The following is a 22,585-nucleotide window of genomic DNA, read 5'->3' on the forward strand; positions in this document are numbered from 1 at the left end:
ACGTAAGTAGGGGTGGTAGGCATCCCATCACCTCTTCAATTCTTTCAAATTAAAAAAGGAACATGTCTTGAAATGAGCAGATTTAGGAAATATATGTTAACTTTGAAATTATTACGTTTTTGGGGAAAATAAACTTTTTCATGCTAGCACACACGCATGAAAACATACATAGAATTCTAAAATACCACCCCCATTTTCATTGAAGTGGAATAATCTAATAGGAAATCTCGCCTGTGCCCTCGGAATCATTATGTACGCGAGACTTTATGTTTACTGAGATTTCCCTCCACCTGAAAGACAGTGTTTTGAAAGGGGTCATGTTCTGGTGTATATTAAGTGAGTATATAATTTATTATATGTATTATCAGGATTGGGTATTTTTTGCTTAATAACTTTTTCACATATATGTATATTCTTCAACTTATCGATGTGTATTTTGTTACTGTTATAGACAAGTGTTTTGAACTGAGGACACTGTTGCTGCAGTGTTTCACAGTGTTACTGTTATCATATATATATATACTACTACTGAGAAAGAAAAATAATTATTTTAAAAATAACAATGCTACAAACTGCGTTTTTGTTGACCTTGAAGAATTTTTATATCTAAAAGTAAGTCACTTATTTTACAACAGTATTCATTTTATGGCATAATATTTTATGTTAACTTATTTTGAGATAAAAAATTATATTTAACTTTTTGCTCTGTATAATCTCTGTATAAACGATATATATATAATATACATATTATATACTAATTACCTCCATCATTTTTCTTAGCAAGTACCCCTGCACATTGTCATTGGATATATATAATTTATCAATCTTTGAGTGCATATGAATTATGTGAACCGGTCTTTGAAATGGAGATGAAAAAAATGCTTTTAAAAAATTGAAATGAAAGGATAGGTCAAAGAGCTGTGGGTTTTTTTTTTCATTTTGTTTTATTGTATTTCTTCTTTTGAGAATTAGTTATTAACAACTGATTGCCATTTGATTATTCTTTTTTTTTTTCAATGATAATCATTTTGTTTAATATCTTCAGTAATTTTCCAGTTTAATTATATTTGGAGGAATGAAAAAATAGATAGATGAGTCAAAATATATATTTGCTCTAACTGTAAGAATTCTTAAAATTCATGTCATTTGTTATGTATATTCACTGATACGATGATTCATCAGAAGATTAATGTTGGGAAATTTGGAAATATATCACTGTGCAGTCTTCTGATTATTTAACTATAAACAGATGTATAGCTCTGAATGTAGAAAGGTTACAAAGTTTGGGAATTATAACAGAAGAATAAGGAAATACTCACTTCAAATCTATTTACTTTGCATAATTAACCTTTGTGGAAGCATTTGAGAAATATCTAAAAAGCTGGGAGAATTTGGCAAAAATTCTAGTACTTGATTTGATTAATTCCTTTTTTTTGATATTACAATGTGTATAATCTTGAACAGTCAACAGTTGTTAGATCCCATTTTTTAGTAACTTGATAGTTTATGCAATTTACAGTTGGGGAAGAAATAACAGTATTATAGTCACGACATTAAGTATTTATTTACCAAAGACATGAATTTCATATTTAACATGTTGGTTTCCTCATTTATACCCTGCTGAAATGGACATTTATTTCAAACTTACCTTCCCTGACTGCAACTTTATACCAAGCATATCTGACTATGGACCAGATTTTGTCACTATCTCCACTTTTACATGCACAAGCAAAGTTTTTCTCACATGCCCACAAATTACAATTAATTGATACAAACTTTTTCTTCCAGTAAATTAATGACAATTTTTCCAAAAGATTTTTCCCATTTAGTTATTGTAAAAGTGAAATGTAAGCATTTTGAAAATTCTTGTGAAAATCACTGTTATAGAGTTGACCTACAAAATAATATGATGGATACATAAGGTGAATGCAGTATAGTTGGTCTATGTAGATCCATGATTTAAAAATTTTCTTATGAACAAATTAGAATTTTAATTAACAACTTGTCAGTTTTTTCCTTCAACCTGTGGAAGGTTCCCTGCAACTTGTCACAGTCATGATTCATTGCATGGGGTAACTGAAGTTAACAATTGTTCTTAAATCAAAGAGTAACTGAATGATGTATGAAAAAATCTTGTGAAACAATCAATAGAAATATTTATTTTGATATATTTTGATATATCAGATAGTACATTCAGCTGAACTTCTCAAACACAGAGATCTTGAATACCATGAGATATGTCGAAGCAATTTGGAAGTCCCAAGCACTTTTTCATTAGATATTTTACCCTCAATATTTGGAACCCTTGGATATCTCATAGTTTTTTCTTGGTCCCATCATGTTCGAGATAATAAGGTTTGACTGTAAGAATGGATCATAATCATGCAGATGGCTAAAGAAATCCGGTACTTACTGTATATTTATTGCTTCAGTGCACATGGTATTCTACTCTGACTCTTGCTAGCTTCTTTCTTCCCTGATTAATTCAATTCAGTAATAAATTAGACTTGTCTGTCCTTGCTTTCTGTGTTTCATTCTTGCTTCAGCAGCCCAATGCAGTATTTGATTTCTCCACAATCTCTGGGAATGCTAGTCAATAATGATTCTAAAGGCATAGACCATAAAGAAATTGTCTGAAGAATTAACATGTATTAGAGTTGAAGGGAGCATTTTGATGGCATATTAGTCTTATTAGAAAACTGTCAGGATGATATAAGGCTGAGTTTGTCTTGGAATACACATATTACAGTTTAAATTTTTGGTACAGTATCATTTTTTAAATTCATTTTTATGCCCCCGTAATCGAAGATTTGGGGGCATATAGTTTTTGCACTGTCGTCTGTCTGTTTGTCTGCAAAAACTTTAACCTTGCCCATAACTTTTGATTGGTTAGAGCTATGGCTTTCATATTTCACATGTGTATTCCTTGTGACAAGACCTTTCTCTGGGTATCATCATATTTGACCTTGACCTTGGAGTTTGACCCACTTTTGCAAAATTTTATGAGACTTTAACCTCAGCCATAACTTTTGAACAGTTGGTGCTTGAGCTTTCAAACTTCACATGTGTATTCCTTGTGACAAGACCTTTCTTTGGATACCAACAACTTTGACCCTTTGACCTTGACCTTGCAGTTTGATTTTCTGTTGAAAAAACTTTACCCTTGGCCTTAACTTTTGAACAGTTTGGGCTAGGGATTTGGTACTTAACATGTGTATTCCTTGTGTGAAGACCTTCCTATGGATACTAACAACTTTGACCTTTTGACCTTGACCTTGGAGTTTGACCTACTTTAATTTTGAAAAAACTTTAACTTAAGTCATAACTTTTGAACAGTTAATGCTAGGATTTTCACTTCACGTGTGTATTCCTTGTGGCAAGACCATTTTTTGATATCAACATCTTTGACCTTGACCTTAGAGTTTGACCTACTTTTGAAAAACTTTAACCTTGGCCATAACTTTTAAACAGTTGGTGCTAGGGCTTTCATACTTCACATATGCATTCCTTGTGACAAGACCTCTCTTTATATACCAACAACTTTGACCCTTTGACCTTGGAATTTGGCCTACTTTTGAAAAACTTTAACTTTGGCCATAACTTTTGAACGATTGTTGCTGCAGCTTTCATATTTCACATGATTGTGTATTCCTTGTGAGAAGGTCTTTCCTTGGGGACCATTAATTTTGACCATTTGACCTTGACCTTGATACTTGACTTACTTTTGAAAAACTTTAACCTTTTCAATATCTATTCAATGGTTGCTGCTAGGTTTTTCATATTTCACAGGTATGTTGCTCAAGACAAGACCTTACTTTAGGTACCAACATATTTGATTTGCATTTGAGAAAGTTTAACCTTTGCTATAAGTTGCCATATGGGGCATCAGTGTTTCACAAAGACATCTTGTTCTTGAATAGTGTCTCTTGCTGGGTTGAATAAACATTTAAGATTGTGATGTCAGATGATCAATGCCAAATTTATGCAATTAAAAGCTATAATTATGAATATATGCCTGTTTGCTCTATCTGGATTAATGTTGTTACTTCACATGTACAAATATGTGCTCAAAATTTACTTATCACAATCGTTTATTTCCTGACCTGTGAAATTAGTATTTTACAGATCCAATAATATGATAAAAGTACTAATCCTTCACATGTAGTTTTAAAAATCATTTATTATATTAAAAAGAATTTCCCTATCAATAGTTCATTACTGTGAGGGAAATTTTTCCTCTGTCTATTTAGGCACCCATGCTCTTTCATTTCAAATAGAAAAGAATATTTAAATTTACCCATTTGATGCCTAGAAAAAGAATACCCATTTGATGCCTTTAAAATACCACATAAGTAACATTTATGTTAGAAAACTATCAGATTTATTACCTAGATTACAGAAGTTAGTCACATTAATTTTTGACATGTTTAAATATAAACCCACTATACCTTAGTCTCCTTAAAGGTATGCTTAATGCAGACCTAATAGGTGCCCTCCCCCTTAAATTTTCAGTATATACCTTTTATTAAGGTAGGATAAACAGTTTTTGATATATAATTATTTTTGGTTTTTTCCCCCGACAGGGTTTTTTAATACAGGTAAACAGATGATACATGATCAGTTCAATGAAGCATTTAAAATTTGAAATTCAAGTAAATGTGCATTATTAATTTTTTTGTGTATTATGCTGAATGACTTTTGAAAAGAAGTTATTGAATGGTGTTATTTTACTGTAAGTTGTTAACAGCTCCAAAACAGTGGCCAATGAATCACCCAGTGTGTGCACCTAAAAAATTTCACCAACTCTCTACATGCTCTAACAGCCTTTAGCAGTACACAGATCTAAGCGTGAAAATAAATATATGCTGCCTGATTACATTCATGATCAAATCAAACTGTAGTGAGACTTCATTGAATTGATAAATTGTGTTTTAACAGCTTGACTTTGAGGTAGATTTTTTTAATTTATTGTGCAATATAAATTATCTTTCCAGGAATTAAGCCTAGTACAATGTAATGACTTTGAAGAGGAATAAGTTTTGAAAAATGGATTCCCTTCCTATACAGTCCAAGGTATGCGTTTATTAAAGTGCCTTTCAAGCTTCATTTCTCTACAAAGTTAATCAAGTTTATGTAATAATTATTTGTTAAAGCACAACTTATTTATCAGTACAACTGACATTAGTTTCGAATGTTATCCATCAAATATGAACAGATGACTTCAAGTATGCCTGATTGAAGTACATGTACACCTCTCCATGTCAGTCAGTATGAAGTAGTTTTCACTTTTATTGATAGTTTTCAATGACTGACAAAATCATAAATATATTATTTAAAGATGCTTTTTTCCTAACTTAGCATTCATAATGACATTTAAATCAGGTTAACTCTTCCATAACTAAGGTTAATTTCTAATAAAGGTAATTGTAATCTTTTTAAACTTGTTTTTGTTTGTAAAATAAATATGGGAGGATTATTTGAAAGATTTTTAAATTGTCGGAGCATTTTAAACATTATCAGGAAGTTTTATATATCTGTCAGTTTTTAGCTCACCTGAGCTGAAAGCTCAAGTGAGCTTTTCTGATCACCCGTTGTCCGTCGTCCGTCCGTCTGTAAACTTTTCACATTTTCAACTTCTTCTCAAGAACCACTGGGCCAATTTTAACCAAACTTGGTACAAAGTATCCTTGGGGGAAGGGGAGTTTAAATTGTTAAAATAAAGGGCTAAGTCTCCTTAAAAGGGGAGATAATCAAGAAAAGACAAAAATAGGGTGGGGTCATAAAAAAAATCTTCTTCTCAAGAACCACTGGGCCAGAAAAGCTTAAACTTATATGAAAGCATCCTGGGATAGTGTAGATTCTAAATTGTTCAAATCATGACCCCCCGGGGTAGGGCGGGGCCACAATAGGAAATACAAGTTTTACATTGAAATATATAGAAAAAATCTTTAAAAATCTTCTTCTCAAGAACCACTGGACCAGAAAAAATGAAACTTATGTGGAAGCATCCTGGGGTAGTGTAGATTCTAAATTGTTCAAATCATGGCCCCTGGGGGTAGGGCGGGGCCACAATAGGTATTACAAGGGGGGAAATCTGGTAATGAACCGCATGGCCAAAGTTACTCAGGTGAGCGATGTGGCCCATGGGCCTCTTGTTTAAGAAGAAGTCACTAACGGGGGTAAAATAACAAAGGTAATTGCAGAAAGTTTTTCATTATTATTATTATTAATGCTAATTAGAAACAAAAACCAGGTATAGATTTTTTCCCTCTCATCTTTGAAATTACTTTGGTGATGAAAACTAATTAGATGTTATTTTTTTGCCTGCAGAAAGGCATTTCTTTTTATAAAAAAAAAAGATCAGAAGTACACACTGTAAGATCAGTATTGATGCTTATAGATAGTTATTTTTGTATAACGGTAATTATGTTGAATAACACAATATGTATATTGCATACTTACCAATAAGTTCATATAAATTAAGTAAGCTGTGCAAACTAAGAAAAAAAAAGACAGCAGAATCTTAAAAGAAAGTGATTTAAAAATTAAGAGGAACATTTCATACAAAACTTATTATTGTAATTTTGCCTCCTTTCATCAGGGGATTTTGGGGTGTTTATTTTTACTTTGTTGACCAATACAAGTACAATTTCTTTTATCATGGCACAGCTTTTTAACTGTCAATTTAATTCAAACTATATACAAATTTTGACAAAAATATGGCTGCTATGATATAAGATAGGGCTGGGTATCGGTTGAAAATTTCGTATTGTGATATATTGCAATATTTGGAACTGTATTGCGATATGTATTGCAATATTTTTAATAACAGTTAAAATGCTCTTTTCTTATTTTATTAACCTCCATTTATAAGCAGAGTGTATAAAACTTTTTATAAAAACGTTGTAACAAAAAAGTTCTAGTTGATTTCACTACAGTTTGGCAACGAAATGCAACCACACAACAGAAACCTTTACTATTATATACTGTTTGGCACGATTGAAAACATTTCTGACATCTTAAATTTCATATTTTACTTCATAAATCTAAAGCCCAATCATTTTGCCGGTATATCATCATTGGAAAAACATATTGCAATACGATATTTTTTGTTAACGAATCGCAATATACTGGAATCGATATTATTGCGCAGCTCTAATATAATGAAAATTTGAAATCAGATTGAAGCTATAACTTTGCAAAATTCATGGTCATTTCTTCTGTGTCATGGCTAGGGAGCATTGAGGTGCACAAGTCCTGAACTGGTATAAATCTGCAACTTAATTTAAAATCAGTTAAGTCGTAGAGCAATGCATTGTTGAAATCTATTAACAATTTGATTTTCCTGCTTTCTAATGCCAGGGATGTACTGAGTATGTTTTAAGGTACATTACACTATAATATGTTTTGTATTTTTATCAAGGTCACCAAGTATTATCGGGGATATGCATGTACTGTGAAATCACTCCTTTTCATGGGGGTTTAATTTTCACTATCTATGTGGTATGAAGAGACCAACAAAACATACTAAATCAAGACCTTCCTGTTACATCTAAGACGTGAATTTCGAAGACACCCGAATTTTCTCGCTATCGAGGATGCGTCCACTCATGGCTCCACGGACACATCGTTTTTAAGAATCTTGCATCTCAAATAATTTTGCTGCATCCAGTACAGAATCTTTCGTTAATGAGAACCCTGAAACGGTTGCTGATATTTGCCTGTATTTCCCCAAAGCATTCTACCAGGTAGTGAGTACTTACTCACATGGTGATAAAAATCTATACTTATAAATTAATAAATTTTGCAAATAAACTCCGAAATGTGTGCACCAGAGTTCTTAATTAATCTGCTAACAATACACTGTATACAAGATGATGTCCGTAAACTATATTTAGATTTCACTCCCATAGTAAGTAAAGTACATTAAATTAAAAGTCTACTTTCATTTTCTATAAACAGCCATGAAATAGGAAAAACGTGAGTACGGTGGCGTTTCCGGTTGGCGGATCTAAGTTACTGGCAATTTTTAATGAAACTGACAACAAGCAATCGTTTATTTATTTTATAAAACGTCATCACTGAATTATTCAATTAAAACTTGATTTAAATGATATAAAAGAAATATGTTGTAATAACCGATTAAAAAGAGAAATGTACAAATTATTTTCATCATTCACCGGTCTTAATATTGACGGAAGCTTCTAGAACATCATATAGCATCGAGCCCGATGTTTGTTTGTTTGTTTGTGTATTGTTTAACGTCCCTCTCGAGAACTTTTCACTCATATGGAGACGCCACCACTTCCCGGTGGAGGGCTGCAAATTTATACCTATACTTGGCACTTAGGGCCATTGAGCAGTGAGGGATCTCCTACTGCGACACGGGGCCTCGGTTTATACGGTCTCATCCGAAGGACCGGTCTCCACATCCCACAGTGGGATTCGAACCCGCGACGTAAGGATCAACTCTCAAACGCTCTAACCACTGCGCCACGCGTGCGACAGCCCGATTTTAAAAAGAAAAAAAAAACGAGGCGATTACAGCTGCATGAACATAAAAAAAAGATTTTGTGTGAATGGTCATTGAAATAATGGTAAATAATTGATAAAACTATAAGTTGTGAATATATTTATAGGTTTTCCTAATAAATTTATCAGTAACCGAGAGCATCGTGGCAACGAACCCGGAGTACAATTTGTACTTCGTAATAAACTTGCTTACATGAAAAGAGAAAATTAATGAATAAGGTATTGTTCAAATACAATTAAAGCTGTAAAATTTTGTGCTTTAATCAATACATTTCAGTTTTTTTGTATCAAATACTCAGCCTATTCAAAGAGCGTTAAAGCTATTTTTATTTTACACAGGTACTTGGGTCTTGGTTTATAAATATGTATGTACCTTATTGATATGTAAAAAAAAAAAAAAAAAGTAAAGTACATATTTATAAACCAACACCCCCCCCCCCCCCCCCCAAAAAATAAATATATCAGTAAAATGTGCATATTCGCTTATTTCGCTGCTTTTATCCGCGACGAAAATGAAATAAGAGCATCTTATGTGCAATATCCATAACATAGTATTACATGTTTCAAAATAAATGTCAATTAATGAAATTGTTATTTTTCAAGCTTTTACAAAAAAGGGGGGTGGGGTGGAGACAATTACATCTACTTTATGCGGGATTTTGAACAAAGTATTTCTTTCTGCTATAAGCCTGTAGGCTGTCAGTAGAAACTACAATATATTTTCTGTCGGTAGCGGTATAAATTCAATTCCCCGCGCTTGCGAGGGATTTCATCTAGTTGAATGAATCTCACTTTTCACACTGGTCAGTGATAGGTTTTACTTTTTAGATGTTTAAAAAAAAAAAGGAAATTGAATTTTACTTTTAGATGTTTGGAAAAAAAAAAAAGGAAATTGAATTGGGAATTTTTTCGTGGAAAAGCTGTGTGGAATCGCAGAAAAGTGAAACCGCGAATTTCAAATATATAACAATGCAATACTTCTTCAACCATGAAATCAAATCCCCACAAATCAATACATGTATTTTCCTCAAACCATGAAAAATAGACCAAAATATAAGTGATTTTAGAGTAGTTTTAGGGTGAGATGACAGAGAGTTCTGCTTTTTGTACACGTGTTATCTGAGATTTGCCATCCTTCTGTCTTTGAAATTCACATTTTTGACATTCGCTAGAACCAGTGGGCCAGTTTCAACAAAAAACATGATGCAAAGCATTCTTGGGTAAAGGTGATTAATGAAGTTGTGCAAAATAATAACAATTACAAATCAGATTTATACTTTCAAGAACAGGAGTTCAGATTTAATTTATATGTGAGCAATACTATGTATTATAAATTAATATTTGATCAATCTTGGCTCTGGGGCTAGGGTTTATGCACAGTGGGTGGAGTGGGTTTACATTGGACGAATAAAGTCTTCTAGTATCTTTCTATAGACCGTCTTGTGACAAACTTTTAAACATTTTTAGCTTCTTCTCTGCGACGTACCAAATTTGATCAAGTTGATCATGTACCAAAAAATTCATTACACCTTTGCTTATTGAGCATCTTTAAATGATATTAATTTAAAATAACACTTAACCCTTTGATAAAATGGTATAATTCATATAGGTATATTTTAAGATTTTCTCAGAAAAGCTCAGATTCGGAATATTGGTATGTAGTATTCCGTAGAGTGAAATGGTTTTATCATAAAAGTTTTGAGGCCCAGACACTATACTTTAAAATTGACAAGATTATTCCTTTATGAAGTACTTGGCATCATGTGTTTTATTTATGATGGGCCTTTAAGTACTTGTTATATTTCACATCATGGCATTGTTCAAATTTGTACTTTACACAAACAGTTGTTGGAGCATTCTGGCAAATTGAACACCAAGACATGTACAGTGAACTTCGCTATCTCAAACACCGAAATGTTGAACATCATGTACAAATCGAAGTGATCTGGAAGTCTAACCACTTATTCTTTAAGTATTTTACCCAAGATATCTTGAATGCTTGGATTTCTCAAAGTTTTTCTCAGTCCCATCCAGTTCGAGATAATGAGGTTTGATTGTATTCAGTAGATCTTCATAGAAACTTGTTGTGTTAAAAGTAAAATGTCTTAGCTGCTTGAAGAATATACAGATGAAAGTAATTATCAACGAACAGTAGAGAAATTAGACAGCAGACTGAACTTAGAATCAATGAAGTTAATGCAAAATGTCATGCATTACAAATGTAACCAAAGAAGAAGAAGAATTTTACTCGTATTTAAATATTAGGAGGAAGTGGAGATGGTATGTGACAGTACACGATCAAAGTGGCTGGAGATGATAATTGCATTGTCTACTGTGTGTGACGTTCATGGATGAACAAAAACCCATTGTCTATTCAGCATCAATCCATTAGGTTGACCGAGATGAAATGCTCGGATAAATGCCAGCCAATACTCAAATCCCCTCGGAATTATCCTCGACATTAGCTGTACCGTAGAATGTCTGCTACTGAAAGTGAGACCGTGTCAGAACATGACACTTATTTTGACATGATTCGTGTACAAAAGAGACCAGTATTGACGTATTATTGTAGGAAATTCAGACTCTTTAGAAATCTCTTGATTTGTTTATAAAACTTTCTGCATTTATAATAGGATTAACTTTCTTTCCAATTTATTTTACCCCCCCCCCCCCCCCCCCCCACACACACACACACACCCCACCCCTTATCTAATTTATGATTCATTGAAGTGAAAATTTTTATAATTAATATTGTATAAATAGCTCCATTTGTGAAGAATCAGTTGTGTAATGTTCTTGATGGTGACTCTCTGTCATGTTGATTAGAGTCTTATTAATCGTATTAGTGAGGTTTGATGAGTTATTGAATTTTTCTGTAGAATCTGGAAGGAGTTGGGAAACACTGCATGGAAGTAAAATAACTGCTTCTAGAAAATTAATTTGAAATCTGCAAGGGGTTTATGAGTGACATGATTAGCAATGTTCATATATATGGTAAATTAAGGTAAATGCCACCATAACGCTATAAAGCAGGAGGTTCAGTTAATAATTATCAGGGATTGTGAATAATTTTATGATCCTGCTTATATTATACAAATAAAGCCCTTCTATGAGGTCAATCTATAGATATATTGACTTCACAGAAAAGCATATCGACTGAGCATGAAGTGGAAAGTCAGTATGCTTCTCTGTGAAGTTGATATATCTATGGAGGGCTAAATTTGTTATATTCTTTCTTTTCTTTGGAACAAAAAAGAGACAAATTCATTATTAGAATTTTGTAAGGTATATAGACTTTTCACTATTATAAAAAAAATCTGGATTTTCCCTAAGTTACTTTTTAGTAAATCAAGTTCATTATCGTAAAAATATAATTCTGCAATCAGAGTTACATGAATTACACAGTATACAATTAATTACCCCTTATGAGGTCAACATGGTGAAATAAGGACCCGAGACCTGGCCCTCGAGGTGACCTGACCTGACCGAGGCCGCGTAGCGGCGGAGGTCAGGTGTCAGCGAGTGGGCCAGGTCGAGGGTCCTTATTTCACCATGTTGAACTCATAAGGGGTAATCAATTGTTTTATTATACCGATATAAGTTAAGGCAATTTTTGTAGGCTAAATTACAAAAATAATTAATTGTGTATTAGACCTACGAACTGTCATTATCAGTGTTCCATCGGGATTCAGTAGTGAAGTTGTTTACTTTTCGTCTGCAAGTATTCTAAGTTTTTGCACCGTCGATTTATTAAAACTGTCTGAGATTGTCAGTAACATGCATTTTTATGAATTCACAAATACCATTCCCGAGCACAATGACAATCTGGTGCAGACTTTTACTGTACAAGAGAGCCGAGTCTGTATTCATTGAATTTGACATTGTAACGAAAGTTTCAATGAAAACAATAAATGTCATGACGCATCTAAAGCCCAATCGTGTTCCGTATCCTAAAAATACAATGCATATTTTTACAACGGCATTTTTTGTAATGTACAATTATTACTGTATGCATAATTTGTTTTTATTTGAATGGAATTTGGATTAACAGGTCATTTTTAGAGGTCATTATTTTTATTGACCGGTCATTATACCCCACGTGCAATGATTCCTAGGTCATTATTGCTGTAAACGGTACTTTTTGGAGTCATTATCGAGTTTAAAAGCCTTCTAACAAGCCAATCAAATTTGAGTATTCTTAATAGAGGTATAATAATAAAATATAATACATATCTTTAAAAGTTGGAATTGTCATCATATAGTAAAAAAGTATTGATTTGTAAAGTAGATTTGTCTCTTACAGTTTACAGTTTCACTTTGATATCTTGAATGTCATGGATATGTCAAAGTTGAAAGTCCAAACCACTTTTTATCTGTGTAAAGTTCAATCCACTCTTTGCAAACAGTAAATTGAGTTGTGTCCCTCTGAGATGGTCAACAGAAAGAAGGGCTAGAATTTTTTTTTCACTCGTCTCTCTGGCTATCACCTTAAATTTTTGCTGATCAGTACTTTCCCTGTCCCACTGGGCTAGTAGATTTAAGGCCAGACAAAAAAAAAATCACTGGCCTCAGAACAGTGGGCCATCAATTGCCCTGTATTTCACGCCCAGAAAAGGTAATTAGAAACATTTCTCTCTATAGGCTACTAAACATTTGGCCGTGCTGCAATAATTTTTTTTCTCTCAATGTATGGATAGTCCATTATGAGGCAGTCAAAAAACAAGAGACAATTTCTTTATGTTAGATGACAAAGTTACAAACCAAAAGTTGCAGAGGCTACTGTGAAAATTCTATGGTTTTTCGAAGTCTATTGTAGCCCTTTCCCGGGTTACTTAATTAGTGTGCGAAAGAAAAACCATTTAATTATAACAAGAAAGTGGGGCATACATCTATGATAGATGATATATTGTACTTTGATAGTTATGGAGGACTATTGAGTCCTCTTGGTGTGTCATCGAGTTCAGTAGTTGATGAATTGAGGGCTATTGAATATTGATTCCAGTAGCTCTAATTGTACTGTATTCAATCCTAACAACTCTGTCAACATTATTAGGTGATATTTCAGGCTATTTTAGGGTTGTGGAGAGTTTTAATACAGAGTTTAATGTACCCAAACCAAACTGACATTGTTGAACTGTTTGACAGATTTGTTTAATGCCACAACACATAAGGGGTAATTAAACTCGTTTTAGACAAATTGGGCTCTGATTCTTTGTTCTAGCCTATTATACAACAGTTATATAAATAAATAACAAGATGTACTTAGAGAAAGATAATCTGCTCTGATGCCAAATCATTTTTGACTTCATGTTTTCTATTATGTTATGGAAGCATTAAGAAAATAAGACTTTGTGCACATTCAAGTCAATCTGATTGAAAAAGCTGTGGGAGCTTTTACAACAATGCCTGGGTGAAGAGAAAATCTGGACTACTGCATATTGATTCAATAAAAAAAAATTTCCAGGTACCCATAATGCAAAACAAATAGACTGTTTTACATAACTGCGGTACTGCTCTTTGACTCGCGTTCCTCTGATAACCAAAGAAAAGTTCACAAAGAAAAAAAGTAACTCACCTTGATTTAGTGGAAATTGCTTTGTATTACAGACCCTAAAACATGCTACAGTAAAACTCGTTTAGTACGAACATGGATATAGCGAATTCATGGATATAGCGAAGTTTTCTTGGATCCCCAGCTATATAAATTTTACGAATTCCTATTATGGATATAACTAATTACGGATATAACAAAGTAATTTCACAGGTCCCAATGACTTCGTTATAACCAAGTTTTACTGTACTACACCTCAGAAACAAAACTAATCGTTCTGTCCAAGAAGTGTACCATACACAAAATGAAACGAACCGTGCACAAAACAAAATGTAAGGTTCACAAAGTGAACTGTACCATTAACAAACCAAAACAAACCGTTAACAAAACGAACTGTGCACCAAACGAAATGTACCTTGCACAAAATGAACTGCACCATTCACAAGAACGGAGAATGTATAATTATACCCCCGCTCTGAAGGAGAGAGGGGTATACTGTTTTACCCTTGTGTATCTGTCTGTCTGTGTGTCTGCATGACTGTCTGTCCATAACAAATTTTGGTCACAGTTTTCTCAGCAACTACTCATTGCAGATGCTTGAAATTTAAGCACACTCTTTTTTTAGGCATGCCATATAGTGGGATTCATTTTTAGCTCACCTGAGCTGAAAGCTCAAGTGAGCTTTTCTGATCACCCGTTGTCCATCTGTCCGTCCGTCTGTAAACTTTTCACATTTTCGACTTCTTCTCAAGAACCACTGGGCCAATTTTAACCAAACTTGGTAGAAAGTAACCTTGGGTGAAGGGGAGTTTAAATTGTTAAAATGAAGGGCCAAGACCCTTCAAAGGGGAGATAATCAAGAAAATACAAAAATTGGATGGGGTCATTTAAAAATCTTCTTCTCAAGAACCACTGGGCCAGAAAAGCTGAAACTTATCTGGAAGCATCCTAAGGTAGTGTAGATTCTAAATTGTTCAAATCATGACCCCCGGGGGTAGGGTGGGGCCACTATAGGGAATCCAAGTTTTACATTGAAATATATAGGAAAAATCTTTAAAAATCTTCTCAAGAACCACTGGGCCTGAAAAGCTGAAACTTATGTGGAAGCATGCTGGGGTAGTGTAGATTCTAAATTATTCAAATCATGACCCCCGGGGGTAGGGCGGGGCCACTATAGGGAATCCAAGTTTTCCATTGAAATATATAGGAAAAATCTTTAAAAATCTTCTTCTCAAGAACCACTGGGCCAGAAAAGCTGAAACTTATCTGGAAGCATCCTGGGGTAGTGTAGATTCTAAATTGTTCAAATCATGACCCTGGGGGTAGGGCGGGGCCACAATAGGGAATCCAAGTTTTCCATTGAAATATATAGGAAAAATCTTTAAAAATCTTCTTCTCAAGAACCACTGGGCCAGATAAGCTGAAACTTACTTGAAAGCATCCTGGGGTAGTGTAGATTCCAATTGTTCAAATCATGACCCCTGGGGATGGGCGGGGCCACAATAAGTACTACGGGAGGTGGGGGTGGGGGGGAGAAATCAGGTGAAAAACAGCAAGGCCAAAGTTACTCAGGTGAGCGCTATGGCCCATGAGCCTCTTGTTGTACAAATCCGATGTCAACTTCCTGTGTATCCGTGTGTCTGTCCGTACCAAACATAACAAATTTTGGTCATAGTTTTCTCAGCAACTACTCATTGCAGATGCTTGAAATTTTAGCACACTCTTTGTTTAGGCATGCCATATAGTGGGATTCATTTTTGTATGAATCCGATGTCAACTTCCTGTTTATCCGTGCATCTGTCCATACCATACATAACAAATTTTGGTCACAGTTTTCTTAGCAACTACTTATCACAGGTGCTTGAAATTTTAACACACTCTTTGTTTAGGCATGCCATATGTTGGGATTCAGTTTTAGCTCACCTGAGCCGAAGGCTCAAGTGAGCTTTTCTGATCACATTTTGTCTGTAGTCCGTCTGTCCGTCTGTCTGTCTGTCTGTCTGTCTGTCCGTCCGTCCGTCTGTAAACTTTTCACATTTTCGACTTCTTCTCAAGAACCACCGGGCCAATTTCAACCAAACTTGCCACAAAGTATCCTTGGGTGAAGGGGATTCAAGTTTGTTCAAATGAAGGGCCACGCCCTCTTTCAAGGGGAGATAATGAAGAATTAGTGAAAAATTAGTAGCATCTTTTAAAAATCTTCTTCTCAAGAACCACAAAGCTAGGGAAGATGAAACTCATGTGGAAGCATCCTCAGGTAGTGTAGATTCAATTTTGTTCAAATTGTGACCCCCGGGGGTAGGGCGGGGCCACAGTGGAGGATCAAAGTTTTACATAGAAATATATAGGAAAAACCTTTAAAAATCTTCTTATCAAGAACAGCAAAGCCATGATGAGTCATATTTATATGGAAGCATCCTCAGGTAGTGTAGATTCAAGTTTGTTCAAATCATGACCCCCGGGGGTAGGGCGGGGCCACAATGGAGGATCAAAGTTTTACATAGAAATATATAGGAAAAATCTTTAAAAAATCTTCTTCTCAATAACAGCAAAGCCATGATGAGTCATATTTATATGGAAGCATCCTCAGGTAGTGTAGATTCAAGTTTGTTCAAATCATGACCCCCGGGGGTAGGGCGGGGCCACAATGGAGGATCAAAGTTTTACATAGAAATATATAAGAAAAATCTTTAAAAATCTTCTTCTCAAGAACAGCAAAGCCCTATTTGGTCATATTTATATGGCAGCATCCTTAGGTAGTGTAGATTCAGATTTGTCCAAATCATGACCCCTGGGGGTAGGGCGGGGCCACAATGGAGGATCAAAGTTTTACATAGAAATATATAGGAAAAATCTTTAAAATCTTCTCAATAACAGCAAAGCCCTAATTGGTCATATTTATATGAAAGCATCCTCAGGTAGTGAAGGTTCAAGTTTAAATCATGACCCCCCGGGGGTAGGGCGGGGCCACAATGGAGGATCAAAGTTTTACATAGAAATATATAGGAAAAATCTTTAAAAATCTTCTTCTCAGGAACAGCAAAGCCCTGATTGATCATATTTATGTGGAAGTATCCTCAGGTAGTGTAGATTCAAGTTTGTTCAAATCATGACCCCTGGGGGTAGGGCAGGGCCACAATGGAGGATCAAAGTTTTACATAGAAATATATAGGAAAAATCTTTAAATATCTTCTTCTCAGGAACAGCAAAGCCCTAATTGGTCATATTTATATGAAAGCATCCTCAGGTAGTGTAGATTCAAATTTGTTCAAATCATGACCCCCCGGGGGTAGGGCGGGGCCACAATGGAGGATCAAAGTTTTACATAGAAATTTATAGGAAAAATCTTTAAAAATCTTCTTCTCAGGAACAGCAAAGCCCTGATTGATCATATTTATGTGGAAGTATCCTCAGGTAGTGTAGATTCAAGTTTGTTCAAATCATGACCCCCAGGGTAGGGTGGGGCCACAATGGAGGATAAAAGTCTGAAATAGAAATATATAGGAAGATATGTTCTGATGAAGAACTGCAAAGCCATGATTAGTCATTTTGATATGGAAGCATCCTCAGGTAGTGTAGATTCAGGTTTGTTAAAATGATGACCCCAGGGGATAGGGATGGGCCATAATAGGGGATCGAAAATTTTACATAGGAACATATAGGAAGATATCTTCTTCTCAAGAACTGAAAATCATGTTTAGTCATTTTGATATGGAAGCATCCTCAGGTAGTGTAAATTCAATTTTGTTCAAATGATGACCCCTGAGGGTAGGGTGGGGCCCAATAAGGGGATCGAAAGTTTTACATAGGAACACATAGAAAAAAATTTCTTCTCAAGAACAGAAAAGCTATGTTTAGTCATACTGATATGGAAGCATCCTCAGGTAGTGTAGATTCAAGTTTGTTCAAATGATGACCCCTGGGATAGGGAGGAGCCACAATAGGGGATCAAATTTTTACAGAGGAATATATTGGAATTTTTTTAAAATCTTCTCAAGTACAACAAAGCCATTTGTTAAAACAAATTATATATTGACATGGAAGCATCATCAGGTAGTTTAAAATTCAAGCCCCCCCCCCCCCCCCCCCCAGGAATCTTTTCAATACTGAACTGATTTGTGCTTTTGCCTTGCCAATGTGCTCAGGTGAGCGATGTGGCCCATGGGCCTCTTGTACAAATCCGATGTCAATTTCCTGATTATCTCTGTGTCTGTCCATAATTGAACTTGTGTATTCACATCAGAGCGGGGGTATTATTAGTGAGCATTGGCTCACAGACTTCTTGTTTATTTTTTACATTTTGACAGATTATTTATATTTCAAAAAATCTGTCTTTGCAGTTGAATATACATTTATACATTGTAGATGAAATTGTAACTGTGTTAATGCTTTTCTTCATTGTAACTTTGGCTATTTAGAACTACATGTAATTTTGTGCACTTCTACCGATTTCTTTCTATGTATTTTTTGCTAGTGAGGCCAAAGTTTTTTTTTCATTTGGTTTACGATTCCGCCGACCCTAATTTTCACCAATCATGAAAATAAAAATAATGTCTTTTTCCGACATATTTTTCCGGATTTTTCTCAGCTGATCAGGTGGGTTTTAAATTTTAGAATGCATCTTAGTCGAATAAGCGCTTATAAATATATGAGACCTTTACAAACATTTAGGTGACCGTAAATAAACACATGTGCAAACCAAAAATGGCGGTTCTGTCATGTAACAAGGTAATTCCTCACTGAAAGCAATGACACACACTTAAAGAACTTTTTCTGCATGAAAAAGTGATTAAAATATTGGATGCATGATCCCTTTCTCCAATTGCAATGTCTCAATTGGCTAAATTCATACCGTAATATTGGAGAGTTTATGCCCAACCCTGATCGACCTAGCAGACACGGTTACACCTTTAGATAACATAACAAGGATTTATCAGTGCCTTCTCAGGGGCCGAAATTCGGCCCTATTTCCAATTGAAAATGAGTTCAGTTTTTTCCCAATTTGGCAGTATTTTTTGCCAATTGGTGAACAATGCTTTTATTTTTAATTATCTTGAAAAAAAAAAACACAAAGTAAAATTGTCAGACTGTCTGTAATTTTCATCTGTTTAACTCATTTAGCAAAGCTACAGTCATAACACATGTTTAAAAACACTGTAAAAACATCGCCAACTTTTAATCCGAATTTCCTCCGTTTTTCTAAAAAAGATGATATTGTGTAATTATATAGATTTATTAAGTTATTTCCACCTACTCAATTGACCTGCGAGTGAATGTAAGGACTTTAGGCATTATTTCAGATAGAAAAATATATTTTCAATGCATTAATACATATTAAAAGAGGACTTTTAGAAAATATGTACTTGGTATAATTTTTTGCAGGAGGTTTATAATCTCCAGAAACAGATACTATATGACCTAAATTGAAATCTCATACACACATGTACTACCCTAAGTTGTATAAATGCTTTACACTCATTGAAGTCCAATTTACTTTTATTAGTCTTTTATTCATAATTGATCTTGTATGATGAAGATGGATCATATTTAATTATCGTTTGGTTGCCCAAATTAGAGTTCATGCTGAAATGTTAAATGAATTACCCCTGAATACAGGATTTAATTTTTTTCCAATTTCATCAAATAGCCGATAATTTATTCCCAATTCCCCAAAAATGGTGTTTCCCAAAATAGGCTGATAAATCCATTGATAATAGTTAGGCCAATTTAGTGTTGAGAGATACATCTTAGTTGAAGTAACGCTGACGGGTATTTCACTGGATAAATTCAAATGTGTAAAAAACATTTGTTATTTTTATATAGAAGTAAATTCAATATACAAATCTTTGCAAATTTCATACTCAATTGAGATTAAAGCCCTTTGAATTACTAAGTAAATAATGAGCATTGCCTACTGTGCAGGTACATAACAAAAATAAAAAGAAGGACTTGATGGAGAAATTATTAGGCTATTGTGCCACAGGTTGAACATTAAATTTGATAGCTGCATGATCAAATTAATACATGTATAACCTTTATTTCAATGTCAATTACTTTTGATATTGTTAAACAATTAAACTGTATTTTTCTTCAATCTAAATTTAACTTAAATTTGGATCCTTATTTTTAGTTTGTGGGGATACCGAGGTTTATAACACATCACATTTCATTGATTGAGCACAAAAAGAAGTTGAACATCATGAACCAAGCACTGATTGACAAACAAAAATCAGAACTATATGTAAATGAAAATGACATTCAGTCTATAGTTAAAAATGAATCAAAATTAAATAAAAAGAGTTATGTGATCTAGACAATAAAACTTAAAAGTACTATTGACGTGTATTATTTTTATTAAAATAAACATTGCTGGTATTTTAAAATGAAACTGTTGAATCCTAAATTATTTTTATTTTTATTTTTCGACCACCCAATGCATTTTTATGAGACAGAAAATCGTAAACCAAAAAAAATAAAAACTTTGGCCTGATTGAAACACCTAAGGGAACAGTGTAAAAAAAACTACAGGAACTATGAGCACTAAGCTCACAAAATGATACCCCCTGCCTCCCATATATTTATAATGGCGAAGTCCATGTTTTGCTATGGGAGTGTCCGATCAAAAAATAAAATAGGAGGTTCACATTTCCAAGTGATTGAACCAATGGCAATGATGTACAAAATAAAATAATAAAATAGACAACTAAAACTATATTTAAAAAATAGAACCAATTCATACAAAAAGATACCGTAAATAAGAAAACTGGTTACATGTAATAACGAAAATACAGACCAATAAACTCATTTGTTGTTAATTTGTTGTCCTCCTCTGTAGAGATGACTAGAAAGGGTTAGGTGGTGGATAAAATATACAGCCTGTCAGGTTGGTTACAGAATATGTCTAGAATTAGGGAATGAAAGGTAATTGATTGACCAATGTTGGAAAGTGGCGAAATACATCCCCAAAATGTGCAGAAAATCTTGCGCTGTAAATTGCACCATTTTTGCATTATGGGATCTGTAGCATTATGGTCAAAGACTAAAATATAAAACCATAACACTACAGTTCTGCAGCTATGTACTGGTATGTCCGATGATTAAAAAAAAAACATGACCAATATATTTTTCTGGAGTTTGAGATGATTAAAAAGGTACATGTACCCATTTCAAATTGTACTCAAATCTTTAAATTTATAGGAAAAAATTGTTTTGGACTAAGAAAAATGTTATTTGTATTCCCACCTAGCCAAAATTTCAAATTTCTTATTCTCATCTAGCCAAAATTGGGATTTTCACACCTGGTTGTATAGTCTGTTTTTGGTGTACAAGTTCATTATCAAAATGCACATCATAAATTTTTGTTTTATTAGATATTGATTAATCAGGTTCTGCATATTAATAATTTTAAAACACATACACAATTGTATCAATATTTTTTAAAAAGAAAAATTATAAATCACAAGCTATGAAAAAAAAAATAGACAGTGTTAAGAATGATTTTTATTGGTGAATAAATAATTCAATTAATTCATTCATCAACATGGAAATAAATATTTTTTTTACAATAAACAATAGAATGTATTTGGATTATTACTTAACTAATACAATATAGAGATGAAAAGAATTGTTTAATTTATTTTGCAGAAATACCTGTACTAATTAATAACCACTTGTGTTAAAATATAAATTCGTGATAGAGATAAAGATACAATGTGGTTTTGATTGTATACTTATATGCACATGCATTTATAAGTAATTTCTTCCACACATGCATCAGAAATAGTCTTTAAATTTATGATATATTTTTAGCTCACCTCTACGAAGTCGAGATGAGCTTATGCTATACCCCCGGCGTCGGCGTTAACGTCGGCGTCCCGGTTAAAGTTTTAGGAGCAAGTCCATTCCCAAGTAACTATAAGCCCTACCTGGACCAAACTTGCATGGATGATGCATCTAGGGATGGACACTACCACACTTGCTTCGGATGCTGGAGCTGACCTAGATTTTCCAGATGAGTGACCAGGTTAAAGTTTGTGGAGCAGGTCCATTCCCAAGTAACTATAAGCCCTACCTGGACCAAACTTGCATGGATGATGAATCTAGGGATGGGCACTACCACACTTGCTTCGGATGCTGGATCTGACCTAGATTTTCTAGATGAGTGACCAGGTTAAAGTTTTTGGAGCAGGTCCATACCGAAGTAACTATTGGCCTTACCTTGACAAAACTTGCATGGATGATGCATCTAGGGATGGACACTACCAAACTTGCTTTGGAAGCTGGAGCTGACCTAGATTTTCCAGATGAGAGACCAGGTTAATGTTTTTGGAGCAGGTGCATTCCCAAGTAACTATTGGCCCTAGCTGGACCAATCTTGCATGGATGATGCATCTAGGGATGGACACTACCACACTTGCTTCAGATGCTGGATCTGACCTAGATTTTCCAGATGAGTGACCAGGTTAAAGTTTTTGGAACAGGTCCATTCCCAAGTACATGTAA

General features: G+C 34.2%; 1 protein-coding gene across 1 annotated transcript in view; it reads left to right on the plus strand.

Moving 5' to 3' along the window:
- Nucleotides 1-213: 213 nt before the first annotated feature.
- Nucleotides 214-22,585, plus strand: part of LOC133178959 (G-protein-signaling modulator 2-like) — a 48,757-nt gene continuing 26,385 nt past the window's right edge. Inside the window, exons 1-2 of the mRNA XM_061313618.1 lie at nucleotides 214-336; nucleotides 4,995-5,073. Of these exons, the coding sequence (XP_061169602.1) occupies nucleotides 5,047-5,073 (27 nt within the window). The 5' untranslated portion in view covers nucleotides 214-336; nucleotides 4,995-5,046. The remainder of the gene's footprint in view (nucleotides 337-4,994; nucleotides 5,074-22,585) is intronic.

Source organism: Saccostrea echinata, unplaced genomic scaffold (genome assembly GCF_033153115.1).
Source record: "Saccostrea echinata isolate AGI-Se365-2 ecotype Australia unplaced genomic scaffold, CSIRO_AGI_Sech_v1 ptg000004l, whole genome shotgun sequence".
Taxonomy (NCBI): Eukaryota; Metazoa; Mollusca; class Bivalvia; order Ostreida; family Ostreidae; genus Saccostrea; species Saccostrea echinata.